Genomic DNA, 23408 nt, shown 5'->3' with positions numbered 1-23408 from the left:
ATGACAAACATAAAATAATTAGATTGGGTTAAACTTTTTCTTCAGCATAAAAATTGCAGGATACTACAGTGCATACAGCTAAGAAATTGTTGTTTTAAAAATATGGTGTTTATTTTGATTTATAGCTTAATGTTTGGACAATTATTTTTATCAGTATCTTCGACTTTTGAGACATGGTTTGTGGACTGCTGATCACTTTGAATTATTTTTTTAAGCCTATTGGTTACAAAACTTTTTTTCCCACCAAGAAAACAAATCCTACACCAAATAATTGTTTATAAATGTTTTTTAATTGTTATTGTTATTAGTTGTAAGTACATGAACGAAGGGAGAGAGAGAGTAAAGAAGAGAAATGTCAGCAGTTGCTTCCGTGCAGCTTTACTTTTTGAGTTGGATGATTGAGAGAGAGAGAGAGAGAGAGAGAGAGAGAGAGAGAGAGAGAGAGAGAGAGAGAGAGATTTGACACTGACGTCACGCTATGCTGGGAAGGTCCTTCATTTTAACAAAAGACAAATCTGACTTTGAGAGACTTGCTGGATTCTTCTATATTTTCTCATGTTTTAAATGCAGGTAATTTGTAGATGTGATGTGTATGGAGAACAAAAAAGAAACACAATTTAGTTGTAAATTAGTTTACAGAAAAATTGTTACATTCTATTTAGTACAAAGCTGTTGTTCTGGGTCCTTCTGTTTTGCTTAAATTAACTTGAGTTTAAAACAGTTGTGCAGGTTCTGTTTGTGTAATCAAAAGGCAGAGTTGTGTATGGAATGAAACTAGGACACAGATTAATTGAAATGCAATTTACAGTTAAAACATCAAATGTAATGTAGTGAAAATCATTATTTTCTTTTTACCATCTCGAAATGCAGTTTTTCCCCCACCTTAAAACAGTTGTGCATGTAACTACTGTTTGTGCAAAAACATTACAAGTATTATAAATGAGATTTCTGAAAACTCCATGAACAAATGTAATGTTAAAACAAAAGTACTTATTTTAATTACATACAATTGGTTTATTGCTATTTAGCTGGTCGATTTAGTTGGTGTTTGCTTAAGTTTATTTGTTAACGTACTTGTATAATTTGTTTGTGAAACATATTTAAATTAAAAGCAATACTGGTGATTCCATTGTAGCATGAAATTTGAAGTGTGTATATCCATTTAAACGTCTTAGCAATGCATCTGATTAAATAGTTATGAACAATAAACATTTAATGACTGAAAAGGTTTCATTTGTTGAACAATGCTACATTTTAAGGGTAAAAAAGCTACAACATAAAAATACAACATTCACAGGAAGTTTAACAAAAGCAGCCTTTTGACAGATTACTCTCACAAGACAGTGTTTCTTTTAAGAAAGTTTTGTTCTTTTTAAATTGTATTTCGTAGTTAAATTTACAAGACTTTAAGTAATAATAAAAAACATCTGTCTAGCAAGTTTTGTTCATGTTATGAAAATAGAAAGTATGATTTGTTGTTGCTTGTTTTCCTTTTCAACTTTATACTGCACTTCTAAAGATTCAGACAAAGTTTTAGGCTTGAAAAAAATAACTGTAATCTTTTATATATATGTTTTTTGGCGTTTGTATATGGCGTTTGCTTTGTACATGTCTGCGTACAAGCAGATTTTTCGTTCATTTTTATAATGCACGTCAAATATGATAGAAAAGAAAACTAGAAATGTGACGATGTGTTAATTCTTCTTTGACTATAGTTTTACAAAATAAATGACCATGTAATAAAAAGAGACTTAAAACGCTGTTGTATGCGCGTCGAAAATGGGCAGCCTTTGGGAAATACATATATAAAATGTATGTACAAGATAACATCAGACTTATTCACACACAGGACGTGTTCATTCACATTTGTAATATTTTAGATGTGTAGACTTGTACTCCAGTGGGTCACTTGGTGCTTAAAATATGTGCCTTTCATCCAAGTAAATATCAAATGACATTAGCTCGCAATATAGACATTCAGAGTATCGAATAATTAATTAATTATTTACAATCCGACATAAACTAATGTCCGCGATCACTTCAGAATGAAACGAAATAATTTATCTGCAATGATTGCCGCGCTTTTTATGGCGCGTTTTATGAGCAGAACATGATGGAATCTATTCGTTTGCTAATCTTTATGGCAGAGCGCGGTAAATCCATAAGCTGCTCCGATAAACCCACAAGCTGCGCTCTTAAAGAGAACGGGACTGGAAGCGGTGCGAATCGTGACAAAATCGTTATTAGACCTTGCTGAGTCAGGTGCACTGCATTGTGCCACTTATAGCGTGGATGCTCGATTCTGTATGAGACAGTTTCTGTTCCGTTACACACCCCCATTTCCTCGTGAACGTGCAGATCTGTTCTCCACCAACCCCCTCCGTTCCTCCGGGTGGGCGGTGCAGTGACGCCGCGCACCGCCTCTTTCACGGAGCTGTAGTACTCTCGAGTAGCCCGGTGACTTTATGAATGAAGGCAGGTCTCCCCCTCACTGCTGCCGAGGAGCTGGAGCCACAGCGCGGCGTGCGAGTGAGCAATCCAGCCCGTAAGATTCAGCTTCTGCTGCACTGCAGGCTGTGATCTAAAAGCAGATCCTCACACTTGACACCATTTATTCGATGTGGTTCAGATAAATGCTTTTGAACGGGGAACATTGTTGCATGAAGTGTAATGTAATTATGCATGTTGATCTTGCTGCATAACAGCGGACAGTAGTGCACTAAAATGCACTTTAATATAGTTTTAAACGCACAAAATGTAGGTTGCACATGATTCCATCAAATAAGCTACTTGTTTTAATGGTTATTTCAATTTGCATGCATTTGTGCAAAAACACACGTACGAGCACGACGCACCACGCTATTTCCTGCTGATATGGATGGATATTCGGCGCCTATATGTTACCTATAGTTTTCTAGCACATTCTGCGCCTGCTCATGTGACTGAGATTCATTGTGGTAATTGGGCGTTGTCAGAGAGCTGAACGTACACTGGCCCACATGCTTGAGACGGATCCAGGCCTATACTTCTCCGCTGTAAACTAGAATTTCCTGCTGGTTTTGAAGTTTGACGAGATAATGAAATTATGAGTGTGTGCATCAAGTATAGGCAACCCCATGTGCGCAGTGGATGGTATAGGAGCACGTTTTAAAACAACAAAAGACTGCTATAAAAGGCGCGTATATGCAATTTAGTATATTCTAACATGCTTTTATTGTGTGCTTCACGTTTCAAACTTTATAAACGGTTTATAAACTGTTTATTTTTTGTGGGTATAGTTTAAAACCACAAATTCTCTAGCAAAATACGTAACCGAATTCTAATGATAGTGTTTTTGTCAACGTTTTAATTTGGCAGACTTTATTAAATATATATTTTATTTATTTGATATTTTACTACTTTTAAATGGGATCCTCACCATGCATACCCTAATTATTTATCAAATTTAAGTTTCTCCGCCACTCCGAGTAAGCGCCTACGAATATGCGTGACAAAAACCTGTGTGATCATTTAAAACATTATGAATATTAGTATTGTATATTCTGAAATGTGATTGCGTGTCTTTTGAGGCTGAATAAGAGTGTTTTTGGAGTGCAACCTACCATTTCGTTTGTTCCTGAACTCTTGGCTCATGAAATGGCGAGCGTGCGAGGCAGGGGGAGGGTGGAATTACTTTATTCAGATTTATTTTAGATGCTTACTGGTAAAATGTTCAATACCAGTAGATTTTATGTTACTGGTTAGTTTAGAAAACTGAATAACGTACTTAGTCCTCCGGCCATCTGTATTCATAGATCATTGTGAGGTTTGTCAGATTATGCCGCCTTAGTTTACCGCCAGTCTTCCTAAATTCTTCATAGATCGTGCGGATTTTTGATGTGAAAAAAACTTTGTGCGTAGATTTAATAGGGATGCATTTATTTTTGCTCGTATTGTGTTCAGTTTGCGTCTCTTTTCTCGATTTAGTCCTGCTGTCCCGTGTTCTACTCGTGAGTCACAAAATGGAGGCGCACAAACACTTCCATCTTCTCCACAGCAGAGCAAAGCGTGAACTTTGACCCAAAACTAAGGGCATATCGCCTTTGTAAACTAAACGGATCCCAGAGATGTTGCTATCTACAGTTGTTTCTCGCATACCACCCATATAAGCAACTCCACCGGAGGGGGAAATGCCTATACATATGTGCGTTTTGGAAAGACGCAAACACGCATGCAGCTTTTCTCTTGAGTACCCTACATAGGCTACACACTATTTACGTAAATATCGCACAAACTAAGAAGAGATTATTTGCTGCATATTGTGCTTAACTAACAAAATATTTACTCAGTGTGCCTTCTTACTTATGAATTATGATTTAGACAACACTCTTTCCTTGCATCCTTTACTTGAGGGCCTGTTCGGAGTGCAAGATTTTTTTTTAATATTTTGAGTTTTTAGTTTGTCTTTGCAGTGTGCAACGAATTTAATATTTGCTGTTTTATGTCCTGCAGTCCCTTCCCCCCTTTTAACAGCACCACCATACCTCAGCATAATCTGCAGCCTCTTTGAAAAGTTCAATTGTTTGCTAGTAACCCCAGTCCCCTGCCCTACCCTGCCCTATGGCTTTTTTAAAAGTCCTGGCCAGAGCAATCCCCATCCACATTGGGGTCAAAGGTTGGGATGCAAGGTTGAGAACTACTTGCAGACAAAACTCTTTGTTGATGAGATGAAATTCTCTCTCTCTCTCTCTCTCTCTCTCTCTCTCTCTCTCTCTCTCTCTCTCTCTCTCTCTCTCTCTCTCTCTCTCTCTCTCCCCCCATCTATTCCTGTGGCTTCCCTTCTCACTCAAATGGCCAAGGGAGAAAGAGAAAGATAGAGAGAGAGTGAGAAAGAGGATGACGGATGAGAGGGAGGGGTGTTTCACATGATAATGCAGGAAAGACCTCAGGTTCTCTTCGCTTCACCCCCACCGGCTGCCGTTTTAGAGGCATTGCATTCCTCAGCTGAGCATGTTGCTCCCTGCACACTTTGACATGCTTAAAAATTTGCAGTCAAAAGCAAAGTGGGCTCCCTGTGCTGTTGCTTATCTGGTTAGACCTTCGTAAAAAGTAATGGTGCTTGATTAATTTGTTTAATGATTCTAAACTCAACAATCTCTTTGTTATAAATAACCTATACCTTTAGGATAATTGATTAAATAGTTGGTGCATTAATTTGTGCACAGCAGATGAGAATATGGTCTTAATTTAAATATTTATTTAGCATATTTTTATTTGAAAAATGCACAACTGCTATTCTCAGATCTGTGAGTTTAACAAAGCAAAATAAAAATAATATTCCTAGATAAAAAGAGCATAAATTCACATAAATTGAAGGGCAAAGTATAGTGCTCGTTTAAAGTTTGGGTCTCTTACGTTCTTCCAACTGTTCAGAATTGTATGTGTCTGTGGAGGTTTGAACTTAGCACGGCGTGCTTCTCAATTCTTTGACTTTATCAAATGCATTTTAGAAAGACACTTTACAGTCACTGGTCACTTTTACATGGGCTATGAAATATTTATTCAGATTTTTCTGCTTGCCAGTAGCATAAAAAATTAACTCTCTGTGCTCTACAGCGGTCCAAAGCTTGACGCAAATCAATGAAACACAATGCCAACTTCCTCTTCTGTTACGTTTGAATGCTTGAATGGAAAGAGATATATTTTATGCATTTCGGTGTTTCTTTACATACATTCAAATTTGTTCCATTTTCATTCAAACCTGTCAAACTGCCAACATTTACAAATGACAACCAATAATTTAATTCATTGCAAATATAGTTTATCCAAAAGCATATGGTCTTAATCGTATTTGAAACCTGAAACATTTTAAGTTTCTTTATACTTGGCTACTAACCTTCAAACCACTAGGCTTTAGCAATTTGTCTGCAGTAGGTTTTTAATAACTTTAAAATATATATACAGTGCTCAGCATAGATTACACCCCATTTTGAAAATAAATGTTTATATCCCTTTCTCAGTAAATATAGGCAATGTATTTTGGTGCATTTAAACAAAACATATTTATTAAACAGATATATTTATTCAAATAATATTTTAGTCACCAAACATATTTAGAAATTGAAAGAAAATACAATTAAATTCGAGCTAAATATTGCCAAACAAATTACAACCTACAAAATTTCAACTAAATGTTACAATGTTTTTTGCTTTTTTCTTTTTTTTTCTTTTTTGTTCCTCTTTTTAAATTTGTATTTAATATTTTTCTGTAACATATATAAATTTGGGTGTACTCATTTTTGGACCGTTATCATAAGTTATTTTGTTGTATAAGTTCCAGATTTGGCTTCAGTACTGACTAATCTATTGTATATGCACAAATATAATATGTATAGCTAAATATGAATTTAAAAGAGAGATTTGTGAGGGGTGTACTTATATATGCCGAGCACTGTACATTTAGTGTAATCACCCATGTGTGATGTTATGCATATGTCAAAATAAGTGTGGTTTATTTTACACAATGAAGTGTAATAATCTAGTTAGTAAAATCTAATATTAGAATACTTTTTACAAAGGTTATTCACTTGCATTTCATATCCTTTTGTAAGTATATAAAACTATATTTGAGAATATATTTTATTTAAATCTTCTCCTTTACCCATAAAGATACAGAAAAAGTAAAAAATGTAATTAAAATTGTATGCTGGATAAGTTGGCAGTTCATTCTGCTGTGGCAACTACTGATTAATAAAGAGACTAAGCCGAAAAGAAAATGAATGAATCTTTCTGCTGCAGCTGTTAATTTTTAATGAATGAAATGTTTTTCATTTCTTTAACTATATAACTGTTTAACTGTATTTTTTTCATTCATCTTTTATGAATGAAATTTAAACTCAAAATTTTTTTTCTTTTTTTTTTGTGGTGATTTAATTGAGATTCAATTAGGCATGGGCTGGTATAAGATTCTGACGGTTTGATAACCTTGCATAAAAATATAATGGTCTCACAGTATTGTGATTACTGCTCTGAAATATATTCTTTTTAATGTCTGTGTAAAAAAGGTACATTTTCCTCCTTTGAACACAATATATTTTATGTTAAGAAGCATTTAAAGTATTTTGCAACAGTAAACATGTCGGGCTAAATAATTAAAATAAATCATTGACTTCTGCTGTCTTCATTAGTTTCTTCACAACTTGAAAAGGCATCTTAGGATATCTTTTCTTTGGATATAAAGTAAAGCCACTGCACTGTTCAGGTCTATAGCATGCTTGGATGATGGTGCATAAGCAGTTTGGTTTTCAAAGGTATCTTAAATTGGGGGCTGACCAGTAGCTTTTTGATGTGCATAGATTAATAAAGATACTAAGCTGAAAAGAAAATGAATGAATGAATGAATAAATGAATGTGTTCCTTGCTGCTTGAGGTACTGTTGCCCTGAAAAACTAAATAAAATAGTCAATAAAAAACAGAAAACAAGTCCTTAAATATTCTGTGGGAATGGTAAAGCAGAAAGTTTTAGCGGTTTTAAAACCTTGACTATTTCAAACCACGGTAAACCTCGAAAATGGTGATCATCCCATGCCTAGAATCAATTGCATTTGAATAAACATCTGTAACTTTTCATTATTTTAAGCACTTGAAGTCTCTGTTTTAACTCTTTAAAACACACTGTCCACCACTAATGCTGCTGGCCATGAGCAGTATTCAATTGCACCATTCAAAGGAAGGGGGTTTATTTGTATTGGCTTCATTGTTATACAATGTTACACATATGATACATTGTTTCATTGTGGGCAGCAGTAAGCAGTGCCTCTCCTAATATACAGTTGAAGTCAGAATTATTAGCCCCAATTTTAATTTTTTTCATCTTTTTAAAATATTTCCCAAATTATGTTTAAAAGAGCGAGAAAATCTTCAAAGTATGTCTGATATTTTTTCTTCTGGAGAAAGTCTTATTTGTTTTATTTTGGCTAGAATAAAAGCAGTTTTAAATTTTTTATAAAACATTTTAAGGTCAAAATTATTTGCCTCTTTAAGCTATATATTCTTGATAGTCTAAACTATCGTTATACAATAACATGCCTAACCTGCCTAATTAACCTAGTTAAGCCTTTAAATGTCACTTTAAGCTGTATAGACGTGTCTTGAAAAATATCTAGTCAAATATTATTTACTCTCATCATGGCAAAGAGAAAATAAATAAGTTATTAGAAATGAGTTATTAAAACTATCATGTTTAGAAATGTGTTGAAAAAAAATCTTCTCTCCATTAAACAGAAATTGGGGAAAAATAAACATGGGGCTAATAATTCTGACTTCATCTGTATATACCCTTAGCTGTCTTCTGGTATGTTATGGCTTGCATCAGCATTTGTTGACTGCTAAGCTTTTTGGAGTGACCTTTCACCTCTCGGAGGAATAGGGCAAGGAGAGAAAAGAAGCGCGGCGAGGGGGAGGGAAGGCCTATCAGGTAATGCAGAGCAGAAAACTCCACAGGGAGGAATCGAGAGAGAGAGAGAGAGAGGGAATGAGAAACAGTGAGATGAAGGCAGGAAAAAGGGGGGATGGGACTTCTGTTATTTCTGGTAAAGTTGTCTCACCATTGCTGCTACTCTCTACACCACTTTGATTTATGACTTAACCCTTGCTGTTCCATTCAGAGAGCCTGAAACCGCTGCATCTGGTGGCCCAGGGTGAGAGGGAATCCTTTACAGCCACCGAAACGCGTCCCTGGTTTCATTACCGAGATGTTTTCAGGAGCTTGAGGAACCTCAATGTCCATCCAAACCTTAAGCAGCTTAGAACGTCCCTCTGTGGGCTCGTCGTTACGCAAAGAGCGGGAAAGGGAGGTGTGTGGAGTGAGGGAACCGCCTCTTCCCCTCCCACACTTACCCGCCATTTTCAGCGTTGGCTGCGGAGGCCTTGCTGTACGGTTCTTCACTTGCAGATTGCTAACTGAACTTCTGTTTCGTGTCTTACCTTAGTGTGTCATGATGATCAGCATTGTTTGGTTCAGTTATGGGTGTTTACACATATGTATGTGCAGTTTTATTATTTTATTGGGTGACTTGTGTGGTCTTCTTGAGTGTTCTTTTGGTTCTCAGGGAAGATCATGAATGTCAGGTTGTTAACTTGCAGGGTTTTGTATATTTAACTTATTGATAAAGTGCAGTAATTACAGTGCTCAGTATAATTGATTACACCTCATTTTGAAAATGAATATTTTTATCTATTTCTCAGTGAATATAGGCAATGTATTTTGGTGCATTTAATCAAAACAGATTTATTAAACAGATATATTTATTAAAATAATATTTTAGTCACCAGACATCTTTAGAAATTGAAAGTTAATACAATAAAATTCAAGATAAATATTGCAAAAAAAAAAATTACAACCTACAAAACTTTTGCTTTTTTTTTTTTTTTTTCCTCTTTAAAATTTGTATTTAAATTTTTTTTAACATAAAAATTTAGCTGTACTAGTTTTTGGACTGTTATTGTAAGTTATTTTGTTGTATAAGCTCCAGATTTGGCTTCAGTACTGGCTAATCTAATGTATATGCACAAATATAATATTGTATAGCTTCCTATTAAAAATATAAATTTAGATACATTTTGTGAGGGGTGTACTTATATGCTGAGCACTGTATAAAAATATAAGTATTGCTTATGGAGAGAACAGCTATTAAGATTTGTTTTATGGTGATTAGGTTTAATTTAATAGTCTAATTTAATTATTATATATTAAAAATAACATGTCTTGATGTTTACCCCTACTTGGTATGAAACATTCCAAATTCTAAACGGCTTTGCTGTCCTTGCAGATATATTTCTCCCTCATTTAAAATTTCATATTTTTTGTTTGTGTATTTTTGTAAAATTAATTTCTACATTCATATGCATAGAGTATATTATATAAATACACCATAACTTTTAAATTATACAGCTTACTAAAAGAAATTATCTATAAGAATACTGTGTGTGTGCGTGTGCGTGTGTATGTGTGTGTGTGTGTGTCAAATACAAAAGGGACTTTCAAACAGATTAAACATGTTATTTTTTTCTTTATGAAAAAGTCTTTTATTAATTTTATGGCAAATTACAATAAAAAAGAAAAAAACAATTAATATTTAAAAATAGTATCAACTTCAACGCATACAATGGAGAAAAAAAACATGCCAACAAAAAAAAAAAGGTAAATAATAATGTGGCTTAACAAAAACTACAATCTGTATCACACAATACACTCGTAGAATTTAGAAAGGAAATGGAATCAATTTGCTGGAACAAGGTCTTCGACTACATTTGACAATAAAACATCTTGGATATATTTTCTAAATGGATCCTAAATTTTCTTAAACTGGTTAGATGAACTTTTTAGATAGTCTAATTCTTTCCAACTTTGGGAAGAAGAGGACATCAAAGATCCACTGTGTTGGGGTTGGAGGTTTCTGATCCTTAAGCAATATTAGACATTTGACCAGGAACACACTAAAAGCCATGCAATCAGATTGTGTCTTTGAAAGATTATATGACAGATAAAAATCCCAAAAATGGCAATCAGTGAGCAAGGGGAGATAGATATACCCCCCAATCCCCCCCCCCCCCCCCCAAAAAAAAAAAAAAACAGATATAAAATAGTGTCCCAAAAGCAGTTAAGCTTTATACAAGACCAAAACATATGTGCATGAGTGGCTGGGGTGGAATTACAGTGATTACAAGCAGGATCTTTATGCTGAAAGTGCTTTGAGAGCTTTAGGTTTGTCCAGTGTACACGATGTAGGATAAAGGTATTTATGACATTAAAGTGTGCTTTGTAGGCATTTACTATGGTTTCTATGTATATAAATCCCTTTCTAAATGTAATTTGATAAAGAAATCAAACTGACTTCATCAACTGCATGAGCAAATGCACAAATGCATGATGGGTTATGCATGCTTAATTTGAAGTATTTGTAGCCCCTAAATGTTAAAAAAGCTGCTATGATGTTACATTAGATCTCTTTTAAGTAATTTATTTGCTATGCAAGTATACATTTGTTTTTACTACTTGAATATATTGACAAATTAGCAAGAAATTAAGGTTGATTTATTGCTCAACAAAATGCATCTCTCCTACACACTGCATATAGTCAAAAAACCTCTTGAGAGGATTAGAATTCTTTTGTCATCATATTTCTGTATAGAAACTGTATAGAAAGAGTTAAAGCTTTGTACGCATATACGAGTGTATACGTGTGTGTGTGTGGGAGAGAGAGAGCTGAATAAATGAAAGAATTAAGTATACGAGAAGATTGCTTCTTCCTTTGTGGTATATTGTATATCTTTTTCTTCTCAGCCTATCTTCCCCTATTTTTTTTAATCAACTTCACCTCTGGTTGGCTGAGGTGGAAATGACTGAAAGCAAGAGACAGGAAGCTGCTTACTGAGGGTTGAGACTTTGGGCGATTTTTGACTTCCTGTGTGCGCTGTTTCCTGTTGGACGTCTCACACAATCGTACGGCGTGAATAGTTAATTAGTGTTAGATTACTTCATTTTGTATCGCTGATTGCTACAGTTGAATGACTTGTGTTGTGTATTTCCAAAAGGGAAACATTTTACTAAATTTACACTAATGCAAAAGTACAAATCACATTAAAGGTCATGATCAAATCTCCATTATGATGATTATGATATTGTTGGGTACAAAATAAAGTGGTTTAGTTCATGCTTGCATTTAGTTCTAGCATGTCTTTGCTTTCTTCCGATTTCCAAATTTCTCAAGCTCACGCAAAGTTCACACCTGATTTTTGATTTTTTGGATGTTTTCTTTGTAAAGCTGCTTTGACATGTATAAAACAATATAGACTTGAGAGACTTGACTGAAAAAGATGACCAGTGTCTGAAGTTTTTAAAATATTTGTGTTGTAAAGCTTGTAAAGTAGACATGATTACATTTTTATATTATGACCAACTGAAGAGCAATGTTTTGGGAAGCACGTTTATTATCCACGACAACACACATTTGTATTATATGTCTCTTTTTCTTTTTTTTGACTGGCCTATGCTCATCAAAAGTACTTTAGTGGATTTCAGTGCATCTTACAGACATGCGTTTGCGTGCACTAGTGTGTTTCTGTGTGTGCTTGCAGTGTAGGAGTTTGTATGCGCGTTTCATGTCAGGGCGACACGTTTGTTCTCTGCGCTGTTGGGTTGTTTGTTTCAAACATGAGTGCACTTTGTGTGTGTTCAAGAAGAGCAGTTTTATTTAATCACTTTGTCATTTACATTGCATTTCAAAAAAGATTTTACATATAACCATGCAGAGCAGGTCAGTAAGATTTTTAAGTGTTTTAAAATGAGCTTCTCCTGCTTATTAAAGCTGCATTTATTTAATGAAAATTTTTGTACAAATTGTGAAATGTTGTTGCACTGTAAAGTAACTGTTCAAAAGTAGATTATCATTTAATTTAATAATTTGTTCCAGTGATTTTAAAGATGAATTTTCGTCTGCGCCAGTGGCCTAGTGGTTGGTGCATCGACATATAGCGCCCGGGTGCTCGCGGTGACCTGGGTTCGGTTCCCGGCTCGGGGTCCTTTACCGGTCATTCCCCACTCTCTGCTCCCCACACTTTCCTGTCTGTTAATCTCCACTGTCCTGTCATTTAAAGGTGAAAACCCCTAAAACAAACAAAAAAAGGTGAATTTTCAGCTTCATTACTCCAGAATTCAGAGTTTCCTTCAGAAATTACTCTAATATTAATTATTATTATTATTATTATTATTATTATTATTATTATTATTATTATTATTATTATTATTATTATTAATTGTAATAAAATAATAATAATGATAACAATAATGACTAAAGTAATAATTTTATTTGATACTACATACAATAAGAAAGCAGTTATTTAAAATTTTAATAAATATTTAACAATTTAACCTTTTTTTTTTTTTTTACTTTTAATAACTGCTGCCTTGGTGAACAGAATTTTCTTAAAAAACATGAAAAAAAAAACTGACCCCAAACTTTTGACCGGTAGTGTACCTTTCATTGGTATGTACTTGAGGTGGGAAAAAAGAGATGAATTGGATGACTTTACTGTGTGCGTTTTGGATGTTCTAGTTTTTTTTTATAGTGTGTTTATGAATGTAAGATATGTAAAGTGTCTGCATTGGATTATGAAAGCCCTGCTGATTTCTTCAGGGCAGCTGAGACATTTTGGTGTCTGATTTTTGTATAAAAATAAAAATTAAATACAAAAAAAAAAAAAAAAACCTTTCCTTTTATGAAAATATATTTTTTATTTTATATACTCTTGTAGAAAATGAAGTGGTGTGTGTATGTATGTATATGTATATTTGTGTTGTCGCGATACCATTGATCTTACAATACTATATCAGCTGATGTGTCACTTTACCAAGTATTGCAATACTGTAATTCATAACTCAAATTATGAAGCAGATTTAAAGGAAATTAATAGAAATACTGTATGTTATAATAAGCCTACTTGAATTTAATTCATAATTCCCTTAAAGCCAAAAAATATTATTTGCACCTCACTTCACATAAAATGTATTCATTCTTTTTGTTTTTTAGTAGATAAATGACCAACAAAAAATACACCAAATAAAATTTGTTTAGTAAATATGTATAAAACAAAAATAGCAAATAAACAAAATTAGTCTGTATGAAGTGGTCAAAAATTGTTTCCTGTTGCTATTTTGGGTTTTTCATCCATTTTTTTTTTCCTGTCTTATCAGGTAACAATCTAAAGTAATCCAAATTTCATCTTGTGAGTCGTTCTTTTAAGGACATTGTTGTGGTTGTTGTAGCTACTTAATCATATTAACAGGAACAGAAATGAATCAATTCAGATGTGCATTTGAACTGAATCGTCAGAAAACGTGCGATAGGCTACCATAAAAGGTGCAAATTCTACACAGTTTTCCAACATTAAAGGGCTCCACAGACTATTCAAATTAAATGATTTATTGTTGCACAAATGTCTGAGCATTTAGTGATTTTTCCACATACAACATTATCTATTGCAGATAAACCATTAATGATGATACTACCGTTTACAATGTACAGTGGCACTGCCAGTATTTTGGAGCCATAGTATCGTTATACTACCATAGTATCAGTAAACCGTGCAACCCTAATATATATATATATATATATATATATATATATATATATATATATATATATATATATATATATATATATATATATATATAATGCTAAGGCATTGTAATATGCTGCTCAAAAAATAAAGGGAACACTTGGAGTTTTCTTTTTTTTGAGGAGTATATTTTAAATGATTAATTTTCTTGCTGACCAATGGGTAAAATTTAAGGTTGTTAAAAAATAACAGCAAAGTATAAAGAATGAAAATCAAAACTAAAATTTTATAAGTATTTTGGGGCAGCACAAATTTTTTAACAGACATTTTTTTATTAAGTCAACAAATGATTCTTCACTGAAAAAAAAGGATTTCTGCAAAATATTTGCAAACAATTCGTATGGGTTGAATTTTAAACAAACTAATTAAATTTAGTGATGTTCAACTTTAATTTCTTAATTCAACCCAAATAAATTGTTTACAACCACTTACCCTAAAAAATAGTAAATCCAAGCAATCATCTTTGAATATTTTTTTTTCACTGTTAAATATCTAAATATGCCTGGCAGGATTTGTGGCATATAAGGTGTTGTTTGATTAGAATATTTTAATGTGCGATTTCTGGAAACCAAGAAGAAAAGCTAAACAGGACACCCTGAATGTGCCAACACAATTGAACTATAGCAAAGCTATATCATACTAACTAAACCATTAGTTTGTCTTGTTTCGATGCTTGAATAACCCCATTCTATCTTTGACTGGCTCATTTAAAAACATTGTATTTATCATTTTTACCTTTCAAATGCTTGGTGAGAGTAAGATATACTATGTATGCAGATATAATTTAAAGCAATCCTCACCAAGGCATTATGTTTATCAAAATAGTAGTAAAAACATTAGTTGTAAGAGTTTTATATTTAATATTTGTTTAAATATATTTCTCAAATGTAATTTTAGCTTTCAGAAACAGAAAATAGTGTCTCACGATCCTACAGAATTCATTATTTACCTTGGAAGTAATTTCTGTTTTTGTTTTGAATGTTTTTTTAAAAGCTCTAATCTTAATTTTTGTAAACCAGTCTGAGGAGTAGTAACTAGCGATGTGAATGTTTCTGTATGTTTAAGCATGTTTGCGTGGTGTGTGTGGAGGAACTGAATGTACTTAACTGTGTCAAGACATATAGTTCTTTCCATTTAATGTGTGCTTTTTTTTCCTCGTGATGCTGAGTGTAGAGTGAGCAGTTTTGCAAAATGCCTCAGCTAGTACAATTTTGAGTGAGATTTACGTATTAATTGATGTGATTGAATTAGACTGATTTATTGAATAAAAGCACTGAACTGTTCAATCTTATCTCGAACCACATAGTCCCATCTATGCTTTCTTTCATGTTCACAAGTTCAAGATAGGAGTGGACTTCAGTAACATGCCGCTGACCCGCTCCTATGGGACAATACCACATACCAACCCTCACCCTAGTACACACATACACACACCCTCCCCCTAATGCCATTCACTTGCCTATAGAGCCCTCACCTTTGACCCGTTATATGGAGTGAATCTCTTCTTTTTTTGTTTCTTTCTTTTCTGCTCTTGTCCATTTCTGTTCTTGTTATTTGGCCTTTTTATTACCATTTTTATTGTCTGTGTAGTGCTGTATGATTGAACTTCTCTGTGTTTCTGTGTGAGATTCCTGTTTAATCTGAAGCCAAATCTAAACATAGATTTTTATTTGCCGTCCCATAAAATGCAGAGAAATCCCATGCAACTCTTTTTGGAGAATGTGAGTGTGTTAACAGATTTTGTGGTTCGTGTCCCATCATCCATTGCTTCCTGTCTCTGGAATGGTGGACAACAGGTTAAATTTAAAATGCTGCGTTTTAGTTTGTTTTCACCAGTTGCAAGATGTTTTGAATCATTTAAAATAAGTTTAGTGTGATCACATTCTCATATTTATGAAATGTCAGAAGAAAAGTCTTTTATTTTTATTTGGCTAAATATGGAACATTATTTCATCCTCATTTTGACATTTTATGTGCTCAAAAGTCTGTCCTCGGCCGTAAACCATTAAAAAAGACAGAAAGGGGTGTCAGTTCTCCAACTTTTCATGTGGCCGCGATTTTCAAGCCACTGACCAATCAGATTGGTCAGATTTGGTAGGACGTGACATGATGTGTTTTAAATGAGTTCAAAGGTGCCAAACAAGAGGGATGTTTTTCTGTAGTGGGGGTTGGTTTGAAAAACTGTTTGTGGGTGTGTGGTGAGTGTGGGTGGGTGGGATGCGGAAGCGTCTGGTTGGGGGAAGGGTTCGGGAACAAGGTGATTGATCAGTGGGAGAGCGAACAGATTGCTGGTGTTTGTGTGGCCTTTGCCTTTTGTTGTACCTTTCAGTGCTTTTTTGCCCGAGGGATGAAACTCGAGACAAGTTGCATGTCGGCAGTCAAATACAGAAAAAACTAAGTACATACTTCAATAAGAAGCTCCAAGGCCTTCAAACCAGCATGGCCATCTTGAACATTAGACAATGCATGATTTCAGTTGGTTTCATTTGGCCCGGCCTTGCTTGTATTGCTGATCTGTGTGGCGTGAAACACCCTTTGCTGGATTCTTTGTTCCCTGATTGGCCCTTTTGGGCGCCATTTGCATGAAGCGAGTTAGAAAGCGGTCAAATGGCGCCATTTTCTCTCAGTGGGCGTCAACCTTCCGTAGTTCAGAGGTCTTTAGGGTTTGTGGTCTCAGTCACCGGAGCAGGGTTTCAGGCCCATCCCACATGACCCCTGGCACCCATTTCCCTCCTTGATCCTAAACACATGCATTGCATTAGAAGTTTGATGCTATGCCCTCTAGAGGTTCCAGAGGGCTTAAATGTTTGTGTCATTTGTGTCCTCATTGTTATGTTAAAGGTCCGATACCATGCTGAAGTTCTTCATTTGACTATAGAAGATACTCTCAATTGTCTTTGTTTATGTCTCTGCTTCTTTTTATTTATCCAATTTCATTGGTGTAGTTACTAGCACTCTCTCTCTTTCTCTCTATCTTTCCATCTCTCACTCTCGTTCTTTCACGACCAATGATTTTGGAAGCTTCCGGGGCAGCTGGCATTAAACTACATCAGTGTTTAGTTTCAATATACCCATTCAGTCTAGTCTAGTCTCTCTCTCTCTCTCTCTCTCTCTCTCTCTCTCTCTCTCTCTCTCTCTCTCTCTCTCTCTCTCTCTCTCTCTCTCTCTCTCTCTCTCTCTCTCTCTCTCTCTCTCTCTCTCTCTCTCTCTCTCTCTCTCTCTCTCTCTCTCTCTCTCTCTTTCTCCTCTGCCCGCCCCGCGCCACTTCCACAAACCATGAGCAGGACGGATGCTTCCAAGCATCTTTGCAGTGTTTAATGTCTGTAACTATGAATAATGTGTGATTCCAGAATTTCCAGATCACTGAGATACTTTCACTGACCTCACATCTTCTGTTCTCAATTTGGGGATGATGCCAACTTATATTAAATCTAGCAAGACATGCATTAGATTCATAAGTGATTCTTGAATCAACACATTGTTTAACTTTTATTTTGTTCAGAAAAGTTTTTGCTATGACATGCCAAAGTTATGGATTGGTCAGGTCTTATATTAAAATATAGACAGGGGAAATGCATGCATGCTTCTATGGGTATGTGATATACATTTATATAACTCATGTTTATAATGAATAAAACCTTAAATGTATCAGGAAAATGTGTTAATTTGTAAACTAGATAAGTCGATATTATTTCTCTATTTGAAACATTTTGTTTTACTTTTTTTAATCCTCAATTTTAAAAATTGAACGAAGAAGTTAGCATTTATAACTTAAGTTATTGCTCATTTATTACCAGTTATAACTCATTGTTCAAAAGCAGTCTAAATTTGCGAAACCTACATATTTATTGGCAACAAAAGAAGTCATGCATATGACTTTCTATGAAATACAACCACTATAACTTTTTATCATATGAAATTACACTTACTGTACAATTTGGATGCTTAACAAAACGTGTTTCATCTATGGCTCACAGGCCTGGTTTGTTTGGTTTTCAACACAAGTTTTAAGTAAATCTGCCTTTTTTTCAAAGAAACCTGACACAAATTTAATAACAATATAATTAAACAAAACAACATTTTTAAAAAATCTATTTTAGCTTGTGTGGAGAAATTCATTGTAATTATATAAATTCTTTGTAATTATATCAATTCATTGTAATTATTTAATGACCACTATGCACTCTCAAAAAATGGTCACTGGTTTGGTACCTTTTCAAGAAGAACACATTTGTTCCTTACAGGTGCACATTGGTGCCTTTAAAGGAACATTTTTGTACCTGTAGGGTATACTTTTGTACCTTTTAGGGTAGTATGAAGTACACAATTGTACTTTTTGGTATACATATGTTTCTTTATGGTACAAAAGTGGACCTGAAAGATATAAAAGTGCACCTTTAGAAGAGGTCAGCTTTTGTACCTTTAATTCTGATAGTGCACAATAAATTCAAATCTATATAATTTAATCAGAGAATTTTGCGTTTATAACTTGTGCTATTGCTTATTTATTCCTGATTATAACTCTTTGCTCAAAAGCAGTCCAAATTTGCCAAATCTACAAATCTATTGGTAACAAAAGATCATAAATATGATTTTCTGTATAATGAATTTCTATTTTATTTGCTTAAACCTTCACTTTCAGTTTTGTTTTTGTTATATACCTTATATAAAAGGCAGGAAGATTACATCTATCTTTTGTGCAAACAAGTTTGTTCCTCAATCCCCATGCATGCATAAAATATGTATGTAAATGGACCCAAATATCATTGATGGTTCAATGGTTTAACTTGAGATATTATATATATATATTTCAACACCTGATTGCTGTGTTGAAGATTTATAGTCACTCCCTCTCATGTGCAAGTAAAATTTTAATGTCAGAGCTAAAACGAAGTATCATTCATGATGGAAGTCACTGTTCGGATGAATTTATCTCAGTTCTGACTTTGACTTTCACCCTTTCCACGCATCTCTTTCTACATCATTTAGATGTAGACAAGACCAAGACCTTTCAGAACACTAGCTGTCAGTGTAAATCAACATTTGGAGGATGTTGAATCACCAGATATCATTAGTGTAATTAGTTTTTATGTGACTGTGGGTGTAAACTTGAGCAGTTTTTTTTTTCTTGTTGAAAATATCTGTGTCTGCGACCGCTCTTGTCAATTAGAACAGAATTTATTGATGCCACTTGTTTCCTCAAGTAATGTTGCAACTTGTCTAAATCGCATTTCTCTTTATTTCTTTCTCTGCAGGACCAGAAAACTCCAGATCAGAAACATTCCACCACACCTGCAGTGGGAGGTGAGTCTGGGTGTGTTTGTCTGTTCCGACAGTAAGACTTCCTACAGTTATTCTTAATCAACACAATGATGCTCTTCACTCAAATCATCTGCTGGCTCTTAGGATGTTTTTACAGACATAGATTAAAGTTTAACCCTAAAGCGCTTGATGATTCTTCCCCATTGATGGTTTCAGGGAGTATCTTAAGTTTAACCTAGAAAACAGCCTGTTACTGTCTAAAGGTTGAAGAGATAATTCACTTAAAACTGATAATTTGCTGTTAATTTACTCACCCTCAGGACATCCAAGTTGTAGCTTTTCCTTTTCAAGAGTTTTCCTCTTCAATTAAAGATGGGTTTAGCTAAAAAAAAAAAAAAAACTGCAACAGCTAGTTGCCAAGCAAATATTTCTTGTTTTCATTGAGTTTAACTGATTGTGCTAAAATAAACAAAAAGGTAATTATGAAAGCTGTACTAGACTTTTATTTGAAAGAAATATATAAATATAAATGTGTGTGTATATATATGTGTGTGTGTGTGTGTGTGTGTGTATATATATATATAAGTTTGGGGTGAGTATGATTTTTAAATGTTTAAAAATGCTTTTTCTGCTCACTGCATTTATTTTTATCAAAAATACAGTATAAAGTGTAAAATTGTGAAATGTTATTGCTCTATAAAATAACTGTTCAAAAGTAGTTTATAATTTTATCTTGTTAATTTATTCCAGTGATTTTAATGAGGAGTTTTCAGCTTCATTACTCCAGTCTTCAGAGTCGCATGATCCTTCAGAAATCACTCTAATATTAATTATTATTATTATTATTATTATTATTATTATTATTATTATTATTATTATTATTATTATTAATGGTAATAGGAGAAAAAGCAAGAATGACTGGAAAACAAATTTAGTTGAAACTACATACAATATGTAATAAATAAATATTTAATAAGTAAGTATTTAACCATTTTAATGAGTTAAAATAAATTTGACCCAAAACTTTTGACCGATAATGTATATAATGAAGTAAATAAAAATACAACCACTATAATAACATTTTGTCATTTGTAATTACACCTACTCTACAGTTTTGATGCTTAAAACATGTTTGATCTATGGCTCACTTACCTGGTTTGCTTAGTTTTCAACAGAAGTTTTAAATAAAAATCTGCCGTTTTCTGAAAGAAGCCTGACAAAAATTCAATTACAGTATAATTAAATAAAACAACATTTTTTCAAGTATCTATTTTAGCTTGCGTGGAGAGAAAAAAAGCTTTATTGTAATAGCTATTTACTGACAACTATGCAGTTCTGTCAGTTCGCTTTACATTTTTGCAATGCATCTATTTAATTTGAGTAGCAAAGTTTGACTTTTCCCGGCATGTTCTGGCAAGGGCAGTGCCCTGTGTTGGTTTAAACTCAGAGTTTTATCCATGTCATTCAGGTTAGGTGATCTGTGTGTGATTATGAGATTACACCATCACACTGTCTGAGTGTATGTGTGCGGGCGTGGCACAGTGCATGTGTTTTCTGATGGTTGTTGTACTGTCTGACTGTTGTTCTTGTGGGGCGGGGTCTCTCTTGGCTCCTCTCCAGCAGGGCCCACTTCTGCCAGCCACTTGTGCCAACGTCAGCCACTAGGAGGCGACACATTGATGGCATAAAATGATCTGTTGCCAACTGGGTTTGGTGTAATTCAGTTTGACAGATTTTTTTTTGCATAAACCTGTTATCATGCATACCCGAGTAGTGTAGTTTGAGACATGGTTTAAGCTAAATTGAAGAATTGTGGGGGGTCGTGATAAATGAAAAACAGATTAGAGCTGCAGATGGCCTGTTATCTAGAAAACAAGGAATTTATGAGTTTCTATTTCTCACGTGAACCAATCAAGCCTTCTTTCATAAAAGTTAAGCTATAGATCACAACCATAAAATATGTCAAATTAGGTCAGTTTATGCTTAACTACAATAGAAAATCAGCAGGGTTTCATTCAAATTTAGTTTTTAATGAGAGCATTATTCTTGTTTTCAAACACTTTTTCATTTTGATGCATCTGTCAGTAAAAAAAATAGATTTATTCAGTCATTTTGCAGTAAATGAGCCTGGTTTTAGGGTTGATAACAAAATTTAGGTACAGCAGTTAATGACTTAAGAATATAAACATTTCTACGGCATTGATTAATCTTAATCTTTGTTTATTTAAAATCAAAAGATGTATTTATTAACAGAGTAATGTTCATCTTAGTTAATGCATCAATTAATGTTAGCAAATCAGGCGTTACTGTGGCGGCGCAGTGGGTAGCACGTTCGCCTCACAGCAAGAAGTTCGCTGGTTCGAGCCTTGGCTGGGTCATTTGGCTTTTCTGTGTGGAGTTTGCATGTTCTCCCTGTGTTCGTGTGGGTTTCCTCCGGGTGCACCGGTTTCCCCTCCAAAGACGTGGTATAGGTGAATTATGCTAAATTGTCCATAGAGTATGTGTGTGGATGTGTGTGTTTGGATGTTTCCCAGTGATTGGTTGCGGCTGGAAGGGCATCCGCTGCGTAAAACATGTGCTGGATAAGTTGGCGGTTCATTCCGCTGTTGCGACCCCGGATTAATAAAGGGACTAAGCCAAAAAGAAAATGAATGAATGAATGAATGAATGAGACATTACTGTAAAGCACTGTTAACGGTTGTAAGGGAAAACAAAAAATGTATATTTAAAATGGCTTAAACTTTCCTTTTTTCAGCACATAATGTTTTTCTTGCCTCTCATTCATTCTCATTTATCATTTGTAGGTTCTCGATGGTCTGCTTGCCCAATATGGAACTGTTGAGAACTGTGAACAAGGTAATCAAGTACCTTCATTGTCTGTTGTTATGAATGGCAGACATTTATAGGTGAATTAGAATTAAATCAATGAAGCAGATTGTATTATTGTGATACCATATATGTAATATTATTGTAAAACTTGTACCTAAAACATGCAAATTATGTCAGTTCATTGACCACATCCAAAGAAATCAAAAAGATTGAAAAGTTATTTACACTCTCTCTGTTCTTTTTTTTTTCTCTCTCCTTTTTTTCTTCTTAGTGAACACAGACAGCGAGACTGCAGTTGTTAATGTCACATATGGGACGCGGGAGCAGGCTAGACAGTGAGTAAACTTTGTCCTGCAACCTTAAAGCTGAAATGTGCTTTTTTTTACTAGTGTCTCAAAAGTAAATTGCCTAAAATAAGTTTTTATTAGATCAGTTCAGTTTTCTCTGACTATCATAAGGTGTTCGCAGAGTCTTAAAAAGTCTTAATTTCAAAAACAAGATTAAATTCACTGAAATGTGTTGTAGGTCTTAAATAATTTTAAACAGGTCTTAATTTTCCTCTGTCCAAGTACCCAATTGTGCTGACATCCATCCAATCACCAACAATCCATCTTAATAAAATCAGTGAAATAAAACCAAAAACAATTACACAGTTCCACATGATGATAACAGGGCAATTTAATCTATTCATACCAAAACTATTTACAGAAGTAAGGGTGAGTAGACATAATATTTATAAATAGACATGAAACTTAAGGTTTTATAACAGAAATGCATTAGGTTTAATAGAAGTTATACTCAATCCATTTGGACTAAATGCCAACCAATACATATTTTTGATTATTTATGTAATTGCCTCCACAATAAATATACATTTAACAATGTTAAACTTGTCATAAAAAAGAAACATCATGTTGAATATGGTGCATACAGCTAGAGTTGTCTTGTTTTGACACATTAAAGTATGTTGTTAAGAAATAATTTTAAAAAATCCATTATCCCAACCGGGTCATTAGAAATAATCATTAGTGTTTAGCCCTGTATACGTCTGAAATTTAATTCATAATGGTTTTAAAATCGTCTTAAAGTCCTAAATTTACTTGAAACCTGGAGAAACCATGTGTTAGCACAAACAGAATCGCCTCCTACATTTAAAGCAG

At 34.1% G+C, this 23408-nt stretch overlaps 1 protein-coding gene across 1 annotated transcript in view; it reads left to right on the top strand.

The window, feature by feature from the left end:
* The window catches only part of igf2bp1 (insulin-like growth factor 2 mRNA binding protein 1), a 55596-nt gene that overhangs the window by 11966 nt on the left and 20222 nt on the right, over positions 1–23408 (top strand). Inside the window, exons 3-5 of the mRNA XM_056453380.1 lie at positions 19413–19461; positions 22224–22275; positions 22520–22583. Coding sequence (XP_056309355.1) covers positions 19413–19461; positions 22224–22275; positions 22520–22583 — 165 coding nt within the window. The remainder of the gene's footprint in view (positions 1–19412; positions 19462–22223; positions 22276–22519; positions 22584–23408) is intronic.

Source organism: Danio aesculapii, chromosome 3 (assembly GCF_903798145.1).
Source record: "Danio aesculapii chromosome 3, fDanAes4.1, whole genome shotgun sequence".
Classification (NCBI taxonomy): domain Eukaryota; kingdom Metazoa; phylum Chordata; class Actinopteri; order Cypriniformes; family Danionidae; genus Danio; species Danio aesculapii.
Note: the sequence above shows the minus strand (reverse complement) of the source record. Positions and strands in the feature narration are given on the sequence as shown.